Source organism: Aethalodelphis obliquidens, unplaced genomic scaffold (assembly GCF_003676395.1).
Source record: "Aethalodelphis obliquidens isolate GAN/ISIS:26980383/991018 unplaced genomic scaffold, ASM367639v1 scaffold71, whole genome shotgun sequence".
NCBI lineage: Eukaryota > Metazoa > Chordata > Mammalia > Artiodactyla > Delphinidae > Aethalodelphis > Aethalodelphis obliquidens.
Genome location: NW_020838015.1, coordinates 9,006,407 through 9,030,295, shown reverse-complemented (window position 1 = coordinate 9,030,295; position 23,889 = coordinate 9,006,407). Strand labels below are relative to the sequence as shown.

The window sequence follows — 23,889 nt, the reverse complement described above, 5'->3', positions numbered from 1 at the left end:
GGCATTCAACATTCACCCCACAAGCGCTTCCTGAGGGCACCGAAGTATAGCTCACGACACTGGATACTGTGGAGTAGACAAAGCCACATCAACACCGATTCAAGTTATTCATTACAATGGAATATGAGCAAGACCATGAGATTTAGACTAAAATTAATAAAAGCTTCATTTCTAGCTCTGCCAACCTTTAGCTATATGAATATGAAAATGTTTCTTCAGACTTTTTTCCCAAAACAAATCAAAACTATTTATTTCAAGGGGCTGTGAAAATTAAATGAGATGATGTTTTTAAGGCACTCAGCACCAGACTGGCCCAGGTAAACATTTAATTCATATTAGCAAGTACTGTTATTACAAGGACTCATGTAATATACAGAAGGAGGTACCTCATTTAATTTGCACAACAATCACGTCATCCATGTGTTGCTGTAGTTATTATTATCTCATTTTATGCATACAGAAACAGAGGTTTGTGATGTTAAATCAAACTCAGTCTACCTGGCTTTCAAGTTCACATTCTCAGTGGTACATCACATGGTACCTTTTATGTGGGAGGCTCAAAATAAACATGGTTCTATTTAACAAATGTTGAAAACATGACCGTAATTTGGAATAAAAATTAAAAAAAAAAATGTTAAGTAAAGTTTCTTAAAACAGAAGAGATATGCAATAAGGAAAATACTAGTAGCCTGGGACTAAAATTTTTAATTACCTCAAAAACATCCAGAGGTGAAAAATGTTTCTCCTATTGAGGGAACTAGGGAGGGGAGGGTGTCTCTGTGTCCAAATTGAGGTACAATTTCATTACGATCAACTAATACAGGCACTACAGATTTAGTCATTCTTGCTGGGAAAGGGTAAATATCACATAAAATGAAGAGGAACTTAATTAGGACAACAAAAGTAAGAAATGAGATGAAGAGGAAACAACAGAGTAAAAGAAATAAGGAGTAAAATAAAATTAAAGGTATGAACAAATTAAATTTTAAACACATAAAGATGATGTTGTGCCAAAAAAAGAGAATATGCTTTCTTTTCTTACACCCATGGAACTTTTACAAAATTCTATCAAATAACCTGGCCACACAAAAAATCTTGTAGATGTCTGAATGTTGGGAATTGACAGACTACATTCTCTGATTATAGTATAAGATGTTCAACGTCATTAGTCCTTAGGGAAATGTAATCAAAACCAAAAATGTTCTGGGACTTCCCTGGTGGTCAAGTGGTTAAGAATCTGTCTTGCTATGCAGGGGACGCCAGTTTGATCCCTGGTCAGGGAACTAAGATCCCACATGCCATGGGGCAACTAAGCTCGTGCGACACAACTAGAGAACCTGACTGCTGCAACTACAGAGCCCACACACTCTGGAGCCCGCGCACTGCAACGAAGAGCCTGCACGCCACAACAAAAGGTCCTGCATGCCGCAACTAAGACCCGACGCAGCCAAAAAATAAATAAATATTTTTAAAAATCAAAAATGTTCTATTCATTAGGAGACTACTTCATATACACAAAGATGGCAAAAAAAAAGATAGTAACAAGTGTTTGTGAGATGTGAATGAAACTGAGCTCATACATTACTGGTAGAATTGTAAAATGGTGCAGCCACTCTGAAAAACAGGTTGGCAGTTCCTCAAAATGCTACCCATAGAGTTGTCATATGACCCAGCAGTTCCACTCCTAGGTATCTACCAAGAGAAATGAAAACCCATGTCCACTCCAAAACTTGTATACAAATATTCACAGCAGTATTATTCATAATAGCCCAAAAGCAGAAAGCACTTAAATGTCCATCAACTGATGAACAGATAAACAAAATTTGGTGTGTCCATACAATGGAATATTATTTGGCAATAAAAAAAGAAGTACCAATACACGCTATAACATGAATGAACCTTGAAATCATTATCGTACGTGAAAGAAGCCAGTCACAAAGACCACATATTTTATGATTCCATTTATATGAAATGTCCAGAATAGGCAAATATATAGAGACAGAAAACTGATTAGAAGTTGCCTACGGCTGGGGGTAGGGGGTGGCATGAATGGTGAATATCTGCTAATGTGTGCAAGGTTTCTTTCTGGTGTGTTGAAAATATTCTAAAATTAGATTGTGGTGATGACTGAACAACTCTGTGAATGTACTAAAACCCACTGAATTGTATACTTTAAATGGGTGAATCTTAAGGTATTGAATATATATAAATAAGTCTGTTTTATATATCTAAATAAATAAATCTGTTTTAAAAGAAAAGAAACAGGCTTCCTTGGTGGCACAGTGGTTGAGAGTCCGCCTGCCGATGCTGGGGACACGGGCTCGGGCCCCGGTCCGGGAGGATCCCACATGCCGCGGAGTGGCTGGGCCCGTGAGCCATGGCCGCTGAGCCTGCGCGTCCAGAGCCTGTGCTCGGCAACGGGAGAGGCCACAGCAGGGAGAGGCCCGCGTACCGCAAAAAAAAAAAAAAAAAAATACAGCAAAAACCAGTTACCACTAATCTTAAGAAGATAAACACTGTGAATGATGAAAAAGTTAATAGAGTGGAAACAGCTTCTGGAGATATACAAAAGGAACCTGCACATTTCTTAAAAGGCCTTTCTCTTGAACCTCTGCAGAAACAGCAGACTCCTCAGCAGTGTCATAAAAATGAACCAGTTAATGGTGAGGAAGCTACAAGATTAATGGCTCAGCTGTAATACACTGGTGATGTATCAAACTGCCCCCAAAGACCAACAAAGTAAATGTTTTATATAATAAATAAATAAAAACAAAGAAGAGCTAAGTATTCAATCGAGAACGTCAGAAGTAGAAAAAAACCAAAATGAAGCAACCCCCCGAAAGGAAAATAGTAACTAATAAAAACCTTAAATAAGTCAAATAAATATAACAATGGGAGTTTAAAGAAAACAAAGAGCTGGTCCTTTAAAATGACGGATGTCACAGATAACCCCCTAGCAAATGAGATAAAGAAGAGTTTAAAAACATATACACACACACACACACACAGAGAAAGAGAGAGAGCGAGAGCGAGGGAGAGGGAGAGGGAGAGGGAGAGGGAGAGGGAGAGAGAGACAGAATGAGAATCTTTCCCAGATCAGGCAGTGTTTCAAAGTAGTTATTGCGGGATATTATGCATAACTGTATAGCAACATATTTTAATATTGATGTGAAGCAGATGCTTCCCTAGCAAAATGTAAATTAACAAAATTAATACAGGAAAATACAGGTAGAAGAGAATAATGAACGTAGAAGAGACCAGGGAAAAAATGACATAACAGCAAATACAAACAGAAAGACTCTGAAAGGTAAAAAGGAAAGGCAGACAGTCCACAGACCTCAGGGCCTAAGGAACAACACAGCGGTGAGTTCCCTGGGTTTCATTTTCCCTCCCATATATCACAAACAGGGCACTAGAAAAGCTTATAACTCAGAACCATCAATAGCTACAGACAAAAAAAGCTCTAAGAAAAGCCTGCTCCCCTTAATCAAAGGACCAAGAAAAGGGTGTCCTAACTGAACATACCCATTCTACTGCAGCCAAACACTAATAGAATACACATTCTCTTCAAGCACCTGTGCTACATTCTCCAGGGTCATAAAACAAACCTTAATAAATTGAAATCGTACAGCATATGTTCCCTGATTATAACAGCATCAAACTAGAAATCAATAACAGAAAGGTAACAGGAAAGTCTCCAAACATTTGGAAAGTAAACAACACATTTCTATATAATCCATGGATCAAAGGGGAAGTCTCAAGGGAAATTAAAAAGTAATGAATGAAAATCAAAATACAACATATCAAAATTTGTGGGATGCAGATAAAGCAGCATGGAGAGGGAAATTTATAATGCTAAATGTTTATATTAGAAAAGAATTAAGGTATTAAATCAGTAAGGTAAGCTCCCACCATAAAATACTAAAAAAAGAAGAGCAAAGAAAACCCAAAGCAAATAGAAAGAAAGAAGTAATAGATATAAGAGCAGAAATCAATAAAATTGAAAACAAAAACAATAGAGAAAAATCAATGAAAACAAAAGCTGGTTCTTTGAAAAGACCGATAAAATTGGTAATCCTCTAGCAAGACTGACAAAGATAAAAAGAGATAAGACACAAATTACCAATATCAGAAATGAAACAGGAGATATAACTATAGATCCTGCAGCCATTAAAAGAAAAGTAAGGGAATACCACACACCACTTTATGCACATAAATTCAACAACTTGGATGAAATAGTCCAATTCCTCACAAAACAGAGACTCCCACAACTTACCCACTATTAAATATGAAGATACTCTGAAAAGATATTAAATAGATAACCCGGATAGTCATTTGACTACTACAGAAATTGAAGCCATAATCAAAAGCTTCCAAAAGGAAATTTCCAGGCCCAGATGGTTTCACTGGAGAATTCTATCAAATATTTAAAGAAAAATAACATAATTCTACACAATCTCTTCCAGAAAATAGAAGAGAACACTTTCTAACTCATTTATTGAGATCAGTATTACCCTAATACTAAAACCAGAAAAAGAAAGTACAAAAAAAGAAAACTATAGACCAACATCTCTCACGAACTTAGACACAAAAATCCCCAAAAACAAAAGCACTAACCAATCAATTCCTGCAATATAAAAAAAGAATTATACACCACAACCAAGTGAGGCTTATTCCAGGAATGTAAAGCTGATTCAATATTCAAAAATCAATAAGGGCATTCCCCCATATTAACAAGCCAAAGAAGAAAAACCATATAAATTCACACAGTATTGACAAAATTCAACACACATTCATGATAAAAGACACATAGATAGACACATAAATAAATGGAACATAATAGAGAACCTAGAAATAGCCACACAAAAGTATGGCAAATTTATTTTTGACACAGGTACAGAACGAGTCCGTGGAGGAACTACCGTCTTTTTAACAAACGGTGCTTGAGTAATTGGACAGCCAAATAAATGCACCTTGATCTAAGTCTCACACTTTATACAAAACTTAACTCAAAATGTATCATGGACAGCAGGAAGGAGAAATGAACAAATCATCATCACAGTGAAGACTTAATCTCTCCTTTCTCTGTAATAGAACTAGCAGGGAAAAAAAGTACAAATTTTGTACAACACAATTGACGACTAAACAATTAAATATTATTTTCGAATTATACATGGAACATTTATAAAACAATTCACCAAGGACTAGGCCATGACTCCCCTCATATTTCAAGGAATGAGCTTCATGTAGACATTTTTCTAACCACAGAAAACTAAGGTTAGAAGTCTAGTAAAAAGATAAACTTCTGTAAAATGAAAGCGCACTTTTAAATAATTCATGAGCAAAAAAAATAATAATCAACTCTTAGAAAACACTTATAATGCACCAAACCTTGTGGGTCTCAGAGTGAATTTTAAGACCTTAACGTTGATATGAGAAAAGAGGAAAGCCTGAAAAATAACAAGCGAATCATCCAACTACATTCAGACAACCGATTCCATCACTGACCACACAGAATTCCTCAACACTCACCCTCCCCGGGTCCCCATCACCTCCACATCCCTCCGGCAAAGAGCACTGGGATCCTCTTGACAACAACTATTAAACCGCGGCCGAAAACCGCAGCAGTTTCCGGTCACCACCCCTAGCACCGCCCCTTCTCGGGGTTTGGGGCTTTACACGAAGGGGCGTGGTTCTGCACATGCGCAAAATCACATTCGAAGCCGCAGTCAGCCAGAGCCAACATGGAGATGTTACGGAGTCTGTGTTTAGTTGCCTTCAGTGCCCCTAGGCAGCATTGTCAGGCGGGGAACATGGCCGCGCCCAGGTTGCGCTTCCTCATGGAGTACGCCATGTTGGAGGAGTGTCCATTCCGTACAGAGGATGAGGAAGCCTCTAAACTCACATTGCTGAGCACTGGCGCTGTCTCACAGATGGTGGGGAGAGAGGGTGGGGACGTTTCTCTGGGCGGGCATCCTGGGATCTGTGTAATAATGTTCAGAGAAGCTGAGAGGCCTCTGGAAAGACGCAGAGGTGCCAGTGGCTGTTATCTCCTGGCAGATACCACAGGATGAGAAGAAGTAGGACTGCTTGCGGGCCTCTCCTGGAACATACCACGAGGGGAGAAAGGGAAGAAATCAGGGACCTGCAAGTCCTCCTAGGATATAGCCCTGGGGAAAAGGGGGAGGAGTCAGTGTTAGATTCCCCTCTGCTGGGCTTGTTGGGGTTGGCTGTGGGGTTTGGATGCTCCCATAATCTACATTATCTCCCACTCCAGCTACCCGAGCTAAAGTAGAAGTTCTTACCAATAAAGGTTTTTGATTTTTCCCTTAATCTAATTCAATATGTCAATAAAAGTATCTTTAGGAAAATTTATTTTTATTTTCTTATAAAATAAAATCTATATAGTAATAGTGCCCTTACTTTGCAAATGTAGCTTTAAGACAAGATTGATTCTGCCCTTCAACCAATTTGTTGCCCCTTATCACCCCCAATATGGAAATTCTGGAGATGCCTGTGCCCTCTGGGAGATGTTACTGGGGCAGAAGGGGAAGAAGTCATGCTACCCTTCACCTGGGAATGCCTACTTATCTTTCAAAACCAAGTTCAGCTATCTCCTCCAGGGAATCTTCCTGAAAGAGGTAGAAGGCTCTGTAACCCTCTGAAGGCCTTTTTGAATCCTCAAGTGAAGAAGGTGTTTTGAGGGGCTCAGGTGTGAACTTGCTGGATGCTCTCAGTCCGGTCACATCCCCTCTGGGCCTCAGTTTAACAATCTGGAATGTAAGGGTGTCCTATCCCAATTAGCCTAAGACCATCTGGGATTAATCTGTAGTCAGACAAATCTATCAGTCAGTGAGGGAGACCACACGCCAGAGGAACCATGGGGTGGCTCACTAAACAAGGAGAAAATAGAGTTATTATGGAATTCTGAGGAATGGTGAAGTTCAGGTGAAATGTGAATGAAGCAGTGTTCTGGTAAACTCAAAGCAAAGCAGGGCTGTATGTGGACTATGAAGTGAACCCAGAATCCTGTTTCCTTGGAAACCATAAAGTTAAGATAGATACAGAATTTTGTATCTAGATACCCCTTCTCTCTGCACTGGGGTTAGAAATCTTAGCTGCGGTGTCTAAGTGACTTATAATCTTCAGCAAGAGTGAGATGTTTTATCTGTACTGATATCACTTCAAACAGTAGTTTCTGATAGCCTATGATTGTAGAGAACAGTTTCTCAGTGAGTAAAAAAGCAGTAGTCACTCAAAGTAGGAGTTATTTATGGCATTACAGCTGCAGGACATCCTTGGGAGAAATAATATTTTCTGTTAATTTCGCATCTGACTTAATCTGTGTCTGTTCTCCCAGCCTTATGAGTGGCAGAGCAGACTTTTATACCCTGAGCTAATTTTTACTTTCTTAGAGGGTTGGACTCTCTGATTATCCCAGATTCTCTTTCTGCCCCTATAGCCCTGGTCTGAGTGTTTGTTGAATGAATAAATGAAAGAAGAAATGGAATAAGTGGAAGCATGTTTGGCATGCATACATGTCTAATAGAGCTCCAGGAATCATTGTTAATGTGAGTGTCGTAATAGCACTATGGTTACGTTTTTTAAAAACTAAGTCTATTAGACTATTTCAGAGAAGGAAAAAAAAAGAGCCAATAAACATATGAAACGTAAAAAATATTTTGTCAAATTGTTGTGGGTATAAAAAAAGTTAAAGGTTTTGTCAACTGCTAACTGTAAGCTTGCAACAAAATAAATTCAGAAATAGACATTTGAGATATGACTGTGAAAGGAATCAAACTTTGGATGGCTTCCTAATAGGAAAAAAGTAACTAGCCTCATTTAGGGGGACAAAGTAATTCCAGATGGACAATTGTTTCATGGAGACTACAGTCTTTGGAGATTATATTCTGAGATAAGTAAAGAAAATTTATGATAATATAGTTGATTTTGCAATATTAATGATGTATAAACAGTCAATGTGCATTTATTGTGTTCCTGAGGTTGCATAATTGATTGAGTCAAGTGCAAATAAGAGTGCTATTACTTTCCTTTCAGCATGTAAAGTTTTCTTTTCTGCATTGTATCAACTTCATGGCTGTTTTCCTTTGAAGAATAAAAAATGACCAAAAGGAGCCAACATATTCAAGTAGTTAGAGTTGGGGACTGGAACTTTTGTTATGTAAGTTTAATAATATAGTCTTCATTTTATTGCTGGCTCAAAAAAAAACATAAGAGATGTTCAAAGTCATCAGCGATCAGGGAAATACAAATCATGACATGATGAGATGACATTTTACACCCATTCAATTTGCAAATATTTAAGTCTGACAGTACAATGTTGCAGAGGATGTACAGCTACAGGATCTTTTTGCCCTGTTGAAGGAATATAGACCAGTGTAACTACTTTAGAAAATAGTTAGCATTTCCTCCTACAGCGAATATGTACATACCTCACAATCTATCCAGTCCACTCTTAGGAATATATCCACGAGAAACACTTGCACATGAAACCTAGGATATGCATGGCATCCTGTTCACAATAGCAAGACCTGGAAACAAAAATGGATGGAGTCAAAATGAATGAACTAGAACAGTACCCAACAATAAGGATGAATTTAAGGGAAAAAACAAACCCTGTGATTCCCAAAATAGTATATAAAACATAACACACGTTTATAAAATTAAAAGCTACTAATATAAAGAACATGAACTATTTAGGATTTTGTATAGTTGTGATAAAATTATATAAAAAGGAAATCAAAAATTGATGAACTTGGGATTTAGGATGATGCTTACCTCAGCTGAGGGCAGGCAGGGCCATCAATTGGGGGAACACATGGATAGATGGAGGTTATTAAGGCCATACCTTTTCTTTTGGGTGGTAGGTGCATAAGTGCTAATTATATTATTGAAACTAACTAATATTTAAGTTAATTGGGAAAATTAAACTGTTAGATAAACACTTAAATGTAAAAAGAGGAAGTCTGCATGGAGAAAAGTGATGTCCCTTTCTTGAATGGGGTAAGAAAATCTCTGGCTCCAGCCCAGAGATGCCACCCAGTTGTGGGATGAGCAGGGAGGCAGAAGCTCCATGGCATTGATACTTTCTGTGGCCCCTGCCAAAAGTGCTCTGGCCCCAGGGCTCACTCCATCACACCACTCGTGCACCTGCTCAAATGTCCTTTCTTCGGATGTTTTTCTTCCCCGATCTACCCCACAACTCTCTAGCTCCTCGCCATGCTTTCGTTTTCTTCATAGCCTTCCTTTTTATCAGAAATTATCTTATTCATTTACTGTTTGCTCATTTCTTTGTTCGTGCTGATACTGCAGTGATTTCTGCTTCTCACATATGTGGAGTAATCAACTGCCTTATTTTTAGTATCTTACCATACATGTAGAGAGCAGCAAAACACATGCACTGGATTCATTTTCTTAAAAGATTAATTATTCCCTCCTAAAGACTCTGCAGGCATCTCTGGATGACATGACTAATTATAAAATTGTTTTCTAGAGTAATGCAGAAAATACTAGAGATGGAGAACTTCTAAGTATGTAAGACCCTATTCGTTCATTCACCAAATATTTATTGATCACCAGTCACTGCTCTTGGTACTTGTTGTTTGGTAAAACAAAACAGCCCCCAAGTCCCTAGCTTCCTGGACCTAACCTCCTAGTGGGGAAGAGAGGCAATAAACATTGTTGAAAGGTGATAACTGCTAAAGAGGGGTGGATAGGGCAGAGTGATGTGAATTGGAAATGCTGGAGGACTGCACTTTAACTAGGAAGATCAGAGTCTCCTTTTAAACTCTACCACCGACTGCCCTGCATCCTGGAGCAGGCCAGTCTCGAATCCTCACATTTATATGGGCATGTAGTTGAAAACGAGGAAGAACGCAAGGTCAGAATATTTTCATATCTGCAGCTAAGGATGTAATGATGAGTACCTCTTTGCCCTACGGTAGATGCAAGGAGTAATATCCACAGTCTTCTGATCAGTCTTGTCTTGCATGCCTTCCTTTAGTAGGTAAAAAATAGTTTACAATATTTACTGAGCAGGGACCTCTGGACAAACAGCCACAACCATTTACATGTGTCAGTAGATAGAAGGCAATGATAGCTTATTTATTTTACACCCAGCTTTTTAATGGAAAAATTTCACACTATTATTGGGTAATCACAGAGTCCAGCCCTCTGCTGTCCAGAATGTTGAACTGGGGCTCAAAAAGGACGTGACCGGTCTGAGGGCACAAAGACATAGAGAACACCAGAGCTCAGGGCCAGGTCCTTTCAAATAGGACCTGCGCGTCAGAAGGACCTTCAGCTGGCATTGAGCCTCTACCACCGTCAGAGAGGGCTTCCCACAGGACACATGTGAGATGGGTTTTGAAGAATGTGTAGCAGTTCATCCATTGAGGGGATATGGTGGATTCTTCTCACCTCTGCCCCCACGACATCTCCCATAGGGGCAATGGCTTCTCCATAATTTCCATATGTGAGGCCCTAAGGGGCAACAAACTCCTTGTGGGACAGGATTGGAAATTTGTTGTAAGGCTGCACTTGCATAATTATTACTTAGATGTTATTTTACAAGGAAGTATGAATAATCCTGGAAGATGTTTTTACTGACACATTACATTAGACAGAGAAAACAACCATTAGCCATATCAATTTAAAACTAATTGGGGGGGGGGTGTCCCTGGTGGCCTGCTGGTTAAGATTCTGGGCTTTCACTGTGGTGACCCGGGTTCAATCCCTGGTTGGGGAACTGAGATCCTACCAGCCAAGAGGTGCGGCCCAAAAATAAATAAACTAATTTTTGTTGATACCAATTATTTCAGTTGGAGTGACTAGTGTGAGGGTTGATTGAGATTACCCCGACGCTCCCACCCCGACTTCTCTCCCCTCGTGGTATCTGGGGGGGGGAGGGGTACAGTATCGCTCCTACTCTCCCTTCTACAACACTCCATAGTATCGGCCAGGGGAGGGTACCATCCTGACATTTCTCCCCTCAACTCCAGTGGTATCTCCCAGACACACTCTGGGTTCTTATTCTTACTCTTTTCATTAGTAATGGCTCCCCTCTCACCCGTGCCATGTCCCTAGGAGCCCCTTAGAGGCTAAATGCAAAGACCCCCATGCACCAGGAAGTCTACCCAAAGAAGGGTAGTCCACCTCCTCCCAAGGCAGCCCCACTGTTCTGCTGCGTGAGGCAGGAGGCAACAGCTTCTTCCACTGTACGGCACGGACACCCTTCCATGATGGCGGCCCCCTGAAGCAGCAACATTTGGATGCGGCCATATTCCGAGCCCAGCAAAGCCGCAGACGGTAAGGGAACTCTCACGGACTCTGCGTGAAAGTGCCCTGTTGATTGGGGAACGGAGCTTCGCAAGTGCTTTTGAGCATGCGCATGAGTCACCCCCCGCCCCTCCACTAAACACCCGGGTGTTAGAGGTCGGCACTTGGAAGGGAAGCGGTTCTCAGCTGTTTACGAGTTAGCGACACGCAGAGGTGATTTTGAAGGGGATTGGCTACTCTGAGCTGAGTGATGGTGGGGGGCGGAATCTGGGTGGGTGATGGGGCTACTGTGGATTCAGTGGTGGGCTCTTTTACATCGGATGCCCAGCTAATTGTTAGTCAGCTTTTCTCTTTCTAATTTAAGCCTTAAGGCTATACATTTCCATCTAAGACCCACAAGATTTGTTGTATCGTATTATCATTATTGTTCATTTCCAAGTATTTTAAAATTCAGTTATGATTTTTTTTCATTTCACACGTGTCACTTTGAAGCGCGTTTCTGTTTTGCAATAAACAGTTAATCCTTTTGTTATTGATTTCTAACCTAATTTCTCAGAGGTTAGATAATGTGATTTGTGTCATGAACGTTCCTAGAAACCTGTGGAGACTTGCCTTATGCCAAGTCTCGTAAATGTGCCATCTATTGCTTTCAAAGAATATGTGTTCTCCGATTGTTAATTGTGTTGTTCAAAACTGGTATACCCTCTCTGATTTTTTTTTTTCACCTACCTGCTCTGTAGAGGGCAGTGTAATGGTGATTTGTGCGTTTCTCTTTGCTTGTGTCGGCTTTTGCTGTATTTGAACCTTATTATTAGGTACAAGTGTGTGTATTTTTAAAATAGACATTGCCAAATGCCTCTCAAAAGTGTTATATATATATTATAATACATTGTGTATATATTATATCGATATATACAATGTGTAATACATATATCTATGTATACGGAAATGTGTATGAAATATTCCCATCAGCAATATATAAATACCCCCATTTCCCCAAATCTTCTCCAACACTGTATGATGTTCTTTTTCATTTTTTATTATTCTGAGGGCTGAATAATTATATCTAGTTCTGTTTTACCTTTTCCACCTATTAGTGGTTGAGATCTTTTCTGGTTATTTGGGCACTTTGATTCCTTCTCTGCATTTCCATAGCCTTTGTTCATTCCTCCTCTTTCCCCTGGCTTTTACATAGTGAACTTTTCTGTACTCCCTCAGTTGAACATCGCTGGTGTCATATCTATTCCTGTACATATTAAGATCAAAGTATGGACATTTTCTTTTATTTTACTGGCCTATTTATCTCTGTTTTGATTGCATTAGTTTTATTGTAAATGTTAATATCTGCTAGTCCAAGCATCCCTTCAGTATTCCTTTACATAATTTTCTTGGCTATTTATACGTGCATACAGAGTTTGAAATTGTTTTACCAAGCTGGAAAAGAATTGGAATTCTGCTTGGCACTTGTCAATACGGTTAATATTGAACCAGTGATATTTTTATTTTACCATATTCCTGCCCAGGAATATGGTCTGCCTGTCCATGTGCTTAAGTTTTATACTATATTCTAGAATAATAACTATTAGTTTTTCTATTTTGAGTCCAGCACCGTTCTTGTTACATTCACTTTTAGGTATTTTGTGTTGTCATTATTGGAAATAGGATATTTTTTTCCTCTCCATCTGTTTCAATCTTGTACCCCATCACCTTGTCAAAATTCCCTGTGCTAGATATTGGCTCGGTGCTTTGTGACAGCCTGGAGGGGTGGGATAGGGAGGGTGGGAGGGAGGGAGACGCAAGAGGGAGGAGATATGGGAACATATGTATATGTATAACTGATTCACTTTGTTATAAAACAGAAACTAACACACCATTGTAAAGTAATTATACCCCAATAAAGATGTTAAAAAAAAAATTCCCTGTGCTAGTTTTCTGAGTATACAATGATATAACCTGCAAATAAAAATGATTTTCTCTCCTTTCTTGATATTGAAGCAGTTTATTTCATCTTCATATTTAATTGCATCAGCTAGAGCTTTCAAACACTGTTGGCATAGGAACAACCCCATGTTGTTACTGGTTTTAATGGAAACTGTCTTCAGCATTTTACCTTTTAGTTTTATACTTCCTGGTGGTTTTGAGACTATGATCTTTGCCGAATTTTTGTAGTTTCCTACAAAATTTTAAGAATTACTGCTGAATTGTGTCAAATGCCCTTTTTATATCCATTGATACGGTTGTATAGTTTTTCTTCTTAATTTGTTGATGTAATAGGTAAATTGATAAATGGACTAGCATTAACCATCTTTGTCTTATCAGAAAACCCAATTTGTTCATGGGGTAAATTTTTCTTTTGAGCCTTACTGGACTCAAATTGCTAATATTTTATTAAAGATGTTTGCACCTATAAGATGAAATAATCTCCAGATAACTGTATTAGGACTATATTTTTTAGGTAAGGTAACAGTGCTTCATAAAATAAATTTGGAAGATTTCCAACTTTCTATTATTATTTGAAACAGGGATTAGCAAACTTTTTCTGTAAAGAGCCAAATAGTAAATATTTGAGGCTTTGCCAGTACTGCAGTCTCTCTTGCAACTACTCAACTCTGCTGCTGTAGCAAATGCAGCCACAGACAATATGTAAACGAACGGACATGGTTGTTTTCCAATAAAATTTTATTTACAAAACCGGCCAAGGACTAGATTTGACCTGCAGCCTGTAGTTTGCCATCCCCTGGTCTAGAACTGTTTAAAAACTGTAGAAATACTGTTTTTTAAAAGTTAGATTGCACTCCATATTAAGTCAGTTTCATCCTGGTACCTTTTTTTTTGTACTTAACTTTCCTTTTTTAATTGACGTAGAGTTGACATACTATATTATAATAGTTTCAGGTACACAGCATAGTGGTTCAACATTTATATTTCTTACAAATTTATCACCATGATACGTCTAGTAACTGTCTGTCACCATACTGTATTTAACTTTTTATTTTGAGATAATTATAGATTCACAGGACATTGCAAAAAATAGTACAGAAAGCTGGGTTTTTGGTGTTTTTGTTTTTGTTTTTGTTTTGGCTGCGTTGGGTCTTCGTTGCTGTGCGCAGGCTTTCTCTAGCTGCAGCGAGCAGGGGCTACTCTTCATTGCGGTGCGCGGGCTTCTCATTGCGGTGGCTTCTCTTGTTGTGGAGCATGGGCTCTAGGCTCACAGGCTTCAGTAGTTGTGGCATGCAGACTCAGTAGTTGTGGCTCGCGAGCTCTAGAGCACAGGCTCAGTAGTTGTGGCCCACAGGCTTAGTTGCTCCACGGCATGTGGGATCTTCCCAGACCAGGGCTCGAACCCGTGCCCCCTGCATTGACAGTGGGTTCTTAACCACTGCGCCACTAGGGAAATCCCAAAGCTGGTGTTTTTTTAAAAATTATACACATTACAAACTTTCTGACTTATATACACTGGTCACTTAGAGATTCTTTTGCTCTTTCTTTTTTTGCATTAATTTTTTTTTGCTGGAGAAGCACCTGTTTCACCTCCATATTTAAATGTTGCTATGGATTTGCACATAATATTCTCCTAGAAATAATGTTTAGTGGAATATCTCCTCTAGTAGTAATATCTCCTCCTTCCTAATATTGTATTTTTTTTCTATTTCGTTTATCAGATTTGCTGGAAATTTATTCATGTAACTGGTCATTTCAAAGGATGAGCTCTTCACTTTATTTATACTCTCAATGGACATATAATATACAAATATATATCGCATTTAGGTTTTATTAGGGGATTTATTAGCATATTTTGAGTTTTTTCTAATTTCTTTTTCTAATTACTCAGATTGAGTACTTAGCTTTTTTGAGGTTTTCTCTCATTTTAATAACGAATCATGTAGGACTGTACATTTTCTTATAAATATAGCTTTTGCTGTGTGAAATAACATCTGGTACAAAGTGTATAACTTCAGTGTTGTGGGTGCATTTTGAGTTTGATTTTTATTTCTTTATCTATTTTTAATTACCTTTGTTGTGGCAAAAATAAACATGTACTATAAAATTATCCATCTTAACCGTTTCTAAGTGTATAGTTCAATAGTGTTAAGTATATTCACATTGTTTTGCAAACAATCTCTAGAACTTTTTCACCTTACAAAATGGAAACTGTATACCCATTAAACGACATCTCCCCATTTCCCCCTCCTTCAGCCTCTGGCAACCACCATTCTACTTTCTGTTTCTATGAATTTGACTATTCTAGATACCTTATGTAAGTGGTATCATCCAGGACTTATCTTTTTGTGACTGGCTTACTTCATTTAGCATAATGTCTTCAAGTTTCATCCATGTTGTAGCATGTGTCAGAATTTCCTCTTTAATGCTGAATAATATACTATTGCATGAATATACCACATTTTTTTTATCCATTCATCTCCTGATGGACACTTGTGTTGCTTTCACCTCTTGACTATTGTGAATAGTGCTGCTATGAACAGGAGTGTGCAAATTTGTCATTGAGATCCTACTTTCAATTCTTTTGGATATATACCCAGAAGTGAGATTGCTATTTTTCTTTTCTTGAGGAAAGCTGTACTATTTTCCATAGTGGCTGCACCATTTTATATTCCCATCAGCAGTGCACAAGAGTTCCAATTTCTCCATATCCTCGCCAACACTAGTTATTTTCTTTTTTTTTTAATAGTAGACATCCTAGTGGGTATGAGGTGTTATCTCACTTTTTTTGACTTGTATTTTCCTAATGATTGATGTTGACCATCTTTTCATATGCTTGTTGACCATTCATGTATCATCTTTGGAGAAATGTCTGTTCAAATCCTTTGCCAATTTTTTAATTGGGTTATCTGGGTTTGTTGTTGTTGAGTTATAGGAGTTCTTTATATATTCTGGATATTAGCCCCTTATCAGATATATGATTTGCACATATTTTCTTCCATTCCCTAGGTTGCCTTTTCACTCTATTGATTGTGTCCTTCAATGCACAGAAGTTTTTAATTTTGATGTAGTCCAATTTGCCTATTTTTGCTTTTGTTTCCTATGTTTTGGTGTCATATCCAGGAAATCTTTGCCAAATACAAATGTCATGAAGCTTTTCCCCTGTGTTTTCTTCTAATAGTTTTGGGTCCTATATTTAGGTCTTTGATATATTTTGAATTAATTTTTGTATATGGTGTAAGGTAATACTTTTGCACATGGATATCCAGTTTTTTTCCCAGCACCATTTATTGAGGAGACTAATCTTTCCCACATTGAATGCTTTTGGCACCTTTGTCAAAAATCATTTGACCATATATGACCCATTTATTTCTGGGTTCCCTATTCCATTGGTCTATATATCTGTCTTCATGCCAGTACCACACTGTTTTGATTACTGTAGCTTTGTAATAAGTTTTGAAATCAGTAAGTGTAAGACCTCCAACTTTGTTCTTCTTTTTCAAGATTGTTTTGGGCTATTTGGGGTTGGGTTTAATTTTTTGAATTAGAGTTCCTAAGTTCACTCTTCCTAAGTTCCTTAGTCTACTAGCTCTGCCTTTATATATAACCTGTTTATACCAATTGGATGCTTCTGACCTTGAAATTCCCTTTTATAATTATATCACCAAACTGGCTGTCCTTTTTCTGGACTTTGCTTGGCATATCTTTGCCCAGCCCTTTATTTTGCAAATTGCTGCTGTGTTTTAGTTATGCTTCTTATAACTATGTCTCATTGTGCTTCCTTTTTTATTCCAATCTTATCTCTCTACAGAATGAATCAACTGATTCAATTTCACATAACCATAGTATACCTAATTCTATGCCTTGTTTCTTATTTTATGTTTACTATTTATATTATTTTCTGCTTTCTTTTTCCTGTTCTTACTTTTGATGACTTAATGCAGGCATGACCATTCACCCCCTCTCTCCCCAACCCACTCACCTTTTAAGTCAGGCAATTTTAACTTTTATAAAATCTTTAAAGGTATATCTTCCCATTTCTATCAAACATAATTAAGTTTATATTTTCCCCATTTATACCTATAGAGACATGCCCTCTCCTTTCAATTTTCTTCAGCAAGACAGTTATAATTCTGGACCTTTCAAAGATAATTAAAATTTTTTATTACAGGTCGTTTATATTTTCTTTAGGTTTCTGCTTTAAAAGGTACTTAGCATTTTAAATTTCAAATTCCCAGTCACATTTTCTTCCTCTGTTATGATTGTACACGCACTTACATACATACAAGTCCTGTTGTTTTCAAAGATCTCACGATGACCAGGTGAACGTGTGTGTTTGCATATGCATTGTTTTGTTCTTTTGAGATCTCACTTCTGATTCAATTTTCTTTTATTTAGAATACTTCCTTGAATGTTTTCCTTCACTATGGTAAATTGATGGAACACTCTTCAAATTATTTCATGTCTAAAACTGTCCTTCTTTTGTTCTGGCTGAGAAATAGGATCTTTAGGAGGGATATAATCTCCTTACACTGAAGTCCTCTTCTCTCCATGGTCTGTAGATGTTAAATGACTCTGGCTTCCATTGTTGTAAGTGAGAAGTCTGATGCTAGGAGGATGCATGTGGGGGAGGATCAGATTTAACACAGTGGTTCCCACTCCTCACAGTGCATCAGAATCGCTTATGCAGTTTTTACAAATACAGATGCCTGGGCCCACAGATACTAAGTTACATTCATTCAGGAGTGGAACTTTGCATAAGCATTTTTAGAAGATTTTAGAAGATCCTAGTTTGATTCTGATGTGCAGGCAGAGTTAGGAACCACTGATTTCAGGCCTAATGGTATCAGTGATGGGAAGTCCTGCTGGAGTTACTAATTTGTCAGCAGTGAATGTGCATTTGAAGGAGCCCTTAGCAAATAATACTTGGGCATTTTGGGGGAAAGTGATTACATCTCTGTAGGAATCATTGATTGTAGAAGTCAGTGATTAAGATCTCTGCAAGATAATGATTGAAAGGCTGACATAGTCAGTGAGTTGACTGAGAGCCTTGGAGCTTTGGCAACTGGAGACTTTGGGGCAGTCTTATTTTGAAAATACTTGGGATCAGTGATTTGGTGTCCTATGGGTATCAGGAATTGTGGCCATGTGAAGTCAGTTAATTGGGGCCTGGATGGTCAGCATCTGGCCTCTCCTTTAGTCCATTTCAGGTACTGTAAGGATCAGTTATTAGCTGTCTAGACAGATCAATGATTGGATTCCTGGTGGGGGTATGTTACTGGGATCCTCTGCTGGGGATTATTTGAGGGGCCTTTGAAAGCCAGGCTAATTACCCTCTTGGAAAAGTAATTTGCAATCTGTTTGAATTAATGTTAAGAGTCTGTGCCATGCCAATGTTTGGTTAGTTTTTCAGTAGCACCCTGCATTTGATGTGGTTCAGTGAGTCATTGATGGCTTCTACTACCAGCCAGAGATGACAGTGATGTGGTCTCAGGGATCTGGGACCCGTAGTGACCAATTATCAACAGGCCAGAGCAGGTCAGGGATTGGGCATTTGATGCAATATTACTGAGTGGCTGAGAGTGTGAATTTTGGAACTAATAGATCTGGGTTGAATCCTGTCTTTCCACTTAGTTTTGTGATCTTAGTACACATGACTTAAAAAATCTCTACGCCTCTATTTTCTTATCTGTAAAATGGGTAGAATAATAATAGTCGGAACTGATTGTCAGAGTTGTGAAAATTAAATGAGGTACCTGATGTGTGCCTTTCAATAACAGTAATTGCTAATATTTATTCAATGCTTACCATTACAAGTATCATCTCATGTAGTTTTTACTGTCTCTTAAGATACGCATATCTGTCTTGTTTTGGAACCTGTATCTGAAAGTAACTTCTTCATATACTCCCAGCTAACATGTGGGAGACCTGGGATTCAAACCTTCAGTAATTTTAATCCAAATTTTATCATCTTTCCTATATTCCACCATGACTATAAACTAGAGTTCGTTTTTTTCTGAATTTTTCTCTTCAGAGAAAATTATATTTTCAGATACAGAATAGCTGTATCTGTATTTTGAATACAGAATAGCTGTATTCAACACAGCTAGCCACTCCTTGGTGCCTGCAGGAAGTGTTCGTGGGATGAATGTTGAGTAACTGACCATGTGGACACTGTCTTTCCAGTTTTCTTGAAGTCTCTGCGGAGCCCCTGGGTAAGACCCCATAGTGAAGGCTGCAGAATCTTCCTTCCGGCCTCAGCAGCTCTGGTTGAGTCCATGGGTGCCCACCTGGCCTCGGGCTCCCAGGAAGAGCAGAGCTGTCAGCAAGAGAGCCTGGGGGCTGAGGCCCAGCAAGAAGATGCCAGCCAACTGGAGCTCTCCCCAGTGGTCCCCAGCCCTGGCTGCAGAGGGACATGGCAGCATGTGTGAGGTGAGGAGGGAGGGGTCTCCAGGGGCAGGAATTCAGTGAGGAGTTGGCCCTAACCTGTCACCAGGGCCTCAGGGCAGGGGCATGTGGTTCACAGAAGCAGCAGATTCTGGACTCGCTGCCCCGAGACAGATCACCATCCTTCTGCTGCGTGAGCACCAAGTCACTGGTGTCCCACATTCAAAGCCCTGCGTGTTTCAGTGGAAACTGATGCAGCTGATGGAGGAAGGGTGGGATGGGAGGGTCACCCCTACAGCCTAGGTGAGGGGGAGGCAGCTCCCAGCTGATTCCAGACTCTGGAAGGTACCCTTTCACCTGTAACCCCTCATTTCCCCAGCTCTGACCATAGATCTCTTCTCCTTCCCAAAAAAGAACTAGAAAATACTCAGTCTCTGGTGCATTGTTGTTTGTTCCTTTATTTGTTTAGTTGCTGCTTCCATTTACCATTGGATTTATGAGGTTTATAATCAGTATAGTAAAATGAACACATATGAATCTATAAAGTTAGGATCAGGGAAAATATAGACAGAGTGGACAAAGTCAACAACAGAGCACAATTAGACTGTAGCTATTCACACAATGCTGAATGAATTTTAGTAACATGGCTATTAAAATCCAACTGCAAATTTGTGTTCTTTGTGGCAGATACAGAATAAAAGAAACACAAGCAGTTAGGTGATTAAATTGTCCACAAGGACAGCATGACAGTTCCTCTGTGGTAGAAACTTCCTGGTATGGGGTTTTCAAAAGGTTTTTTTGATAGATATTCATATAAATTGATAGAGGGGACTCTGTTCATAATTATGCTGTGACAACTTGGACATATAGTCAGCCTAATAATAGAGAAACGATGTCACTTACAGCAACCCCATCTTTTTTTTTACTTTTTAAAAAAAATTTAAAGTTTATTTTTGGTTGCATTTGGTCTTCATTGCTGCGTGCGGGCTTTCTCGAGCAGGGGCTACTCTTAGTTGCGGTGCACTGGCTTCTCATTGCAGTGGCTTCTCTTGCTGAGGAGCATGGGCTCTAGGCACGCGGGCTTCAGTAGTTGCAGCACGTGGGCTCAGTAGTTGCAGTGCACGGGCTCAGTAGCTGTAGCTCGTGGGCTCTAAAGCACAGGCTCAGTAGTTGTTGCGCACAGGCTTAGTTGCTCCACAGCATGTGGGATCTTTCTGGACCAGGGCTCAAACCCATGTCCCCTACACTGGCAGGCGGATTCTTAACCACTGTGCCTCCAGGGAAGTCCTTTACTTTTTTATATTGAAGTATAGTTGATTTACAATGTTGTGTTAATTTCTGCTGTACAGAAAAGTGATTCAGTTATATATATATATATATATATATATATATATATATATATATATATGTTTTATCACAGGATATTGAATATAGTTCCCTGTTATAGCAACCCCATCTTGCATGTAGTACTGTGTGTTTTCTTTGTCTGTCTTCTAAAGCAGCCCTTGGCAAATATTTTCTGTAGGGCCCAGTAGTAAATATTTTAGGCTTTGTGGCTCATAGTCTCTGTTACAACTACTTAGCTCGGCTTTTGTAGCATGAAAACAGCCATAGTCCATATGTAAACAAATGAGTGTAGCTGCCTACCCCTATTCTAGAGCATTTTTTTCCAGAGGAAGCCAAAGCCCTACAGTCAAAGCAGATCTCAGCAAATGTATTATAACAAGAAACCAAAACTGTCTGAGGGCACACCTTTCTGATGGTCTGACATCATACAAACAGAAAAGACTAAATTATATGTATCAATGCGTGGGCTAAATGCACTTCAGTAATACTGTGTAATAATTTTTCTTGGTCAGCCTTTTGACACTGCTTGAGGAACAGATAGGTCAAAATTATAAGTGGCATTAGTCATATACAACATTTTCAGTCCAGTTTTTTCCTGTGGTCATTTCCTCCCTTTTTCTTAGAAATTATCTTTTAATTTTTGGCATTACAGAACTTATCCACGTGTACTGCATAATATTCAAGCTATTCAGAAATGCAAAAAATAGTATAATAAACCCCTTGTACCCATCGCCCATGTACAACAACTATCAACAGTTATGAACATATGACTAATCTTGTTTTATCTACTACTGAAGGATTATTTTAAAGCAAATCACTGAAATGATATGTTTTGTCCTTACTTCCTTTAGTATGTATCTCTGTTTAACTGCAATACCATTAACATACTTAAAACATTAACAATATTTTCTTAATATCATTTGTTACCTACTTATTATACAAATGTCCTTTAATTGTCCCATACATGCCTTTTTAAATTGGAATTTTAATTAAAATAATTGTGAACTCACATGCAATTATGACAAATAATACTGAGAGGTCCTGTGTATCCTTTACCAAGTACCTTAGTCCATTCAGGCTGCTATAATAGAATACCATAGACTGGGTGGCTTAAACAACAGAAATTTACTTCTCACAGTTCTGGAGGCTGGGAAGTCCAAGATCAAAGTGCCAGCAGATCTGATGTCTGGTGAGAGCCCACTTCTTGGTTTGCAGGTGGCCATCCTCTCACTGTATCCTCACATGGTGAAGATCAGAGAGTGAGAGCTAGTTCTCATGTCTCTTCTTATAAGGGCACTAAACCCATTCATGAGGGCTCCACTCTCATGACATAATTACCTCCCAAAGGCCCCACATCCCACTACTGTCACCTTGGGGGTAAGGATTTCAACCTATGAAATCTGTGGGGGACACAGACATTTAGTTGATAGCACCCAGTTTCCCCCAGTGGTAAGATCTTGCAAAACTATGATCACAATCAGGATATTGACACTGATACAGTACACTGATCTTATTCTGATTTTCCCAGTTTTACTTGTATTCATTTGTGTGTGTGTGTTTAGTTTCATACAATTTTATCACAGTTAGAGGTTTGAATGAAGGTAGAGAACACTTCTATCACAGGGATCCTTGGTGTTGCAGTTTACAACCACACCTACCTCCCCCTCCTATACCTTTCCCTAACCCCTGGCAACTACTAACCTGGTCTCCATTTCCAAAATTTTGTCATTTCATAAATGTATTAGGAGGTGGGGCTTCCTGAAGAGAGGAGAGAGATGGGTGTCTGGAAAAAATATTGGCTGAAATATTTCCACATAAGATAAAAAATATATACCCAAAGATACAACAATCAACAAATCCTAAGCACAACAACATGAGAAAACTACTTAAGGCACGTCATAATCAAGTTGCTCAAAACCACTGGTGAAGAGAAAATCCTAGAGAAAAAAAGAAAATGCACAGGAACAAAGATAAGGACGAAAGCAGTTTTCTTGTCAGTAACAAGCCAGGAAACAGTGGAGCAAGGAAACAGTGGAGCAAGAACTTTACTGAAATTAACAACAACAAACCAGCAACCTAGAATTCTCTACCTGCAAAATTATTTTTTTAATGAAGACAAAATAAAGACATTTTCAGACATACAAAAGTTTAAAGAATTCATCATCAGCTGACCTGCACTACAAAAAATGTTAAAGGAAGTCCTTCAAGCAGAAGGCAAATGATACCAGATGGAAATCTACATCTACACAAAGGAATGAAGAGCACCAGAAATGGTAACTACATGGGTAAATATAAATACTTTTCTTATTATTTGGATCTCTTTAAAAGATAATCAACTGTTTAAAATTAAAATAACAATGAATCATGCCATTTATAATATATGCAAATTGAAATATATAACAACAATAGCACAAAACTTAGGAGGGTACATTGAAGTATGTTGTAAAAGTTCTTGAATTATACATAAAGTGCTATAATATCACTTGAAGGTAGACTGTAATAAGTTAATGATATTAATACTATAAATTCTAAAGCAACAACTAAAATAAAACGAGAAAGTATTAAAGCTCTTAAACCCAACGAGGAATATAAAATGGAATAATAAAAAATACTTAATTCAAAATAAGACAGAAATAAAGGAAAAAGGGAAAAGAGAACAGATAGAACAAATAGAAAACAAATAGCCATATGATACATTTCAACACAACCACATCTATAATCATATTATATGTAAATGGCAAATAGAGATTTTTCAATTGGATAAAAAAGCAAGACGCAACTATATGTTCTGTGCAAGAAATCCACTTTAAATATAAAGACAAAAATAGGTTAAAAGTAAATGGATGGCAAAACATGTACCATGCTAACACTAATCCAAAGAATTCATACATGCACCCCAATGTTCATCGCAGCACT

General features: G+C 38.4%; 2 protein-coding genes and 1 long non-coding RNA gene across 3 annotated transcripts in view; 2 read left to right on the top strand and 1 right to left on the bottom strand.

Moving 5' to 3' along the window:
- Positions 1–5,618, bottom strand: part of ZNF81 (zinc finger protein 81) — a 65,148-nt gene extending 59,530 nt beyond the window's left edge. Inside the window, exon 1 of the mRNA XM_027091381.1 lies at positions 5,533–5,618. The gene's annotated coding sequence lies outside the window, so the exon portion shown is untranslated. The remainder of the gene's footprint in view (positions 1–5,532) is intronic.
- LOC113611897 (uncharacterized) lies at positions 597–6,397 on the top strand. Its single transcript, XM_027091309.1, is given in 7 exon segments — positions 597–602; positions 5,792–5,872; positions 5,874–6,041; positions 6,044–6,086; positions 6,089–6,163; positions 6,166–6,204; positions 6,207–6,397. Coding segments are annotated over 7 exon segments (603 nt in total).
- A 5,041-nt stretch (positions 6,398–11,438) lies between these two features.
- LOC113611943 (uncharacterized) lies at positions 11,439–23,252 on the top strand. The gene is made up of 3 exons (XR_003429650.1): positions 11,439–11,511; positions 19,426–19,671; positions 22,719–23,252. It is a non-coding gene; the product is annotated as an uncharacterized LOC113611943 (long non-coding RNA).
- The last annotated feature ends 637 nt before the right edge of the window (positions 23,253–23,889 follow it).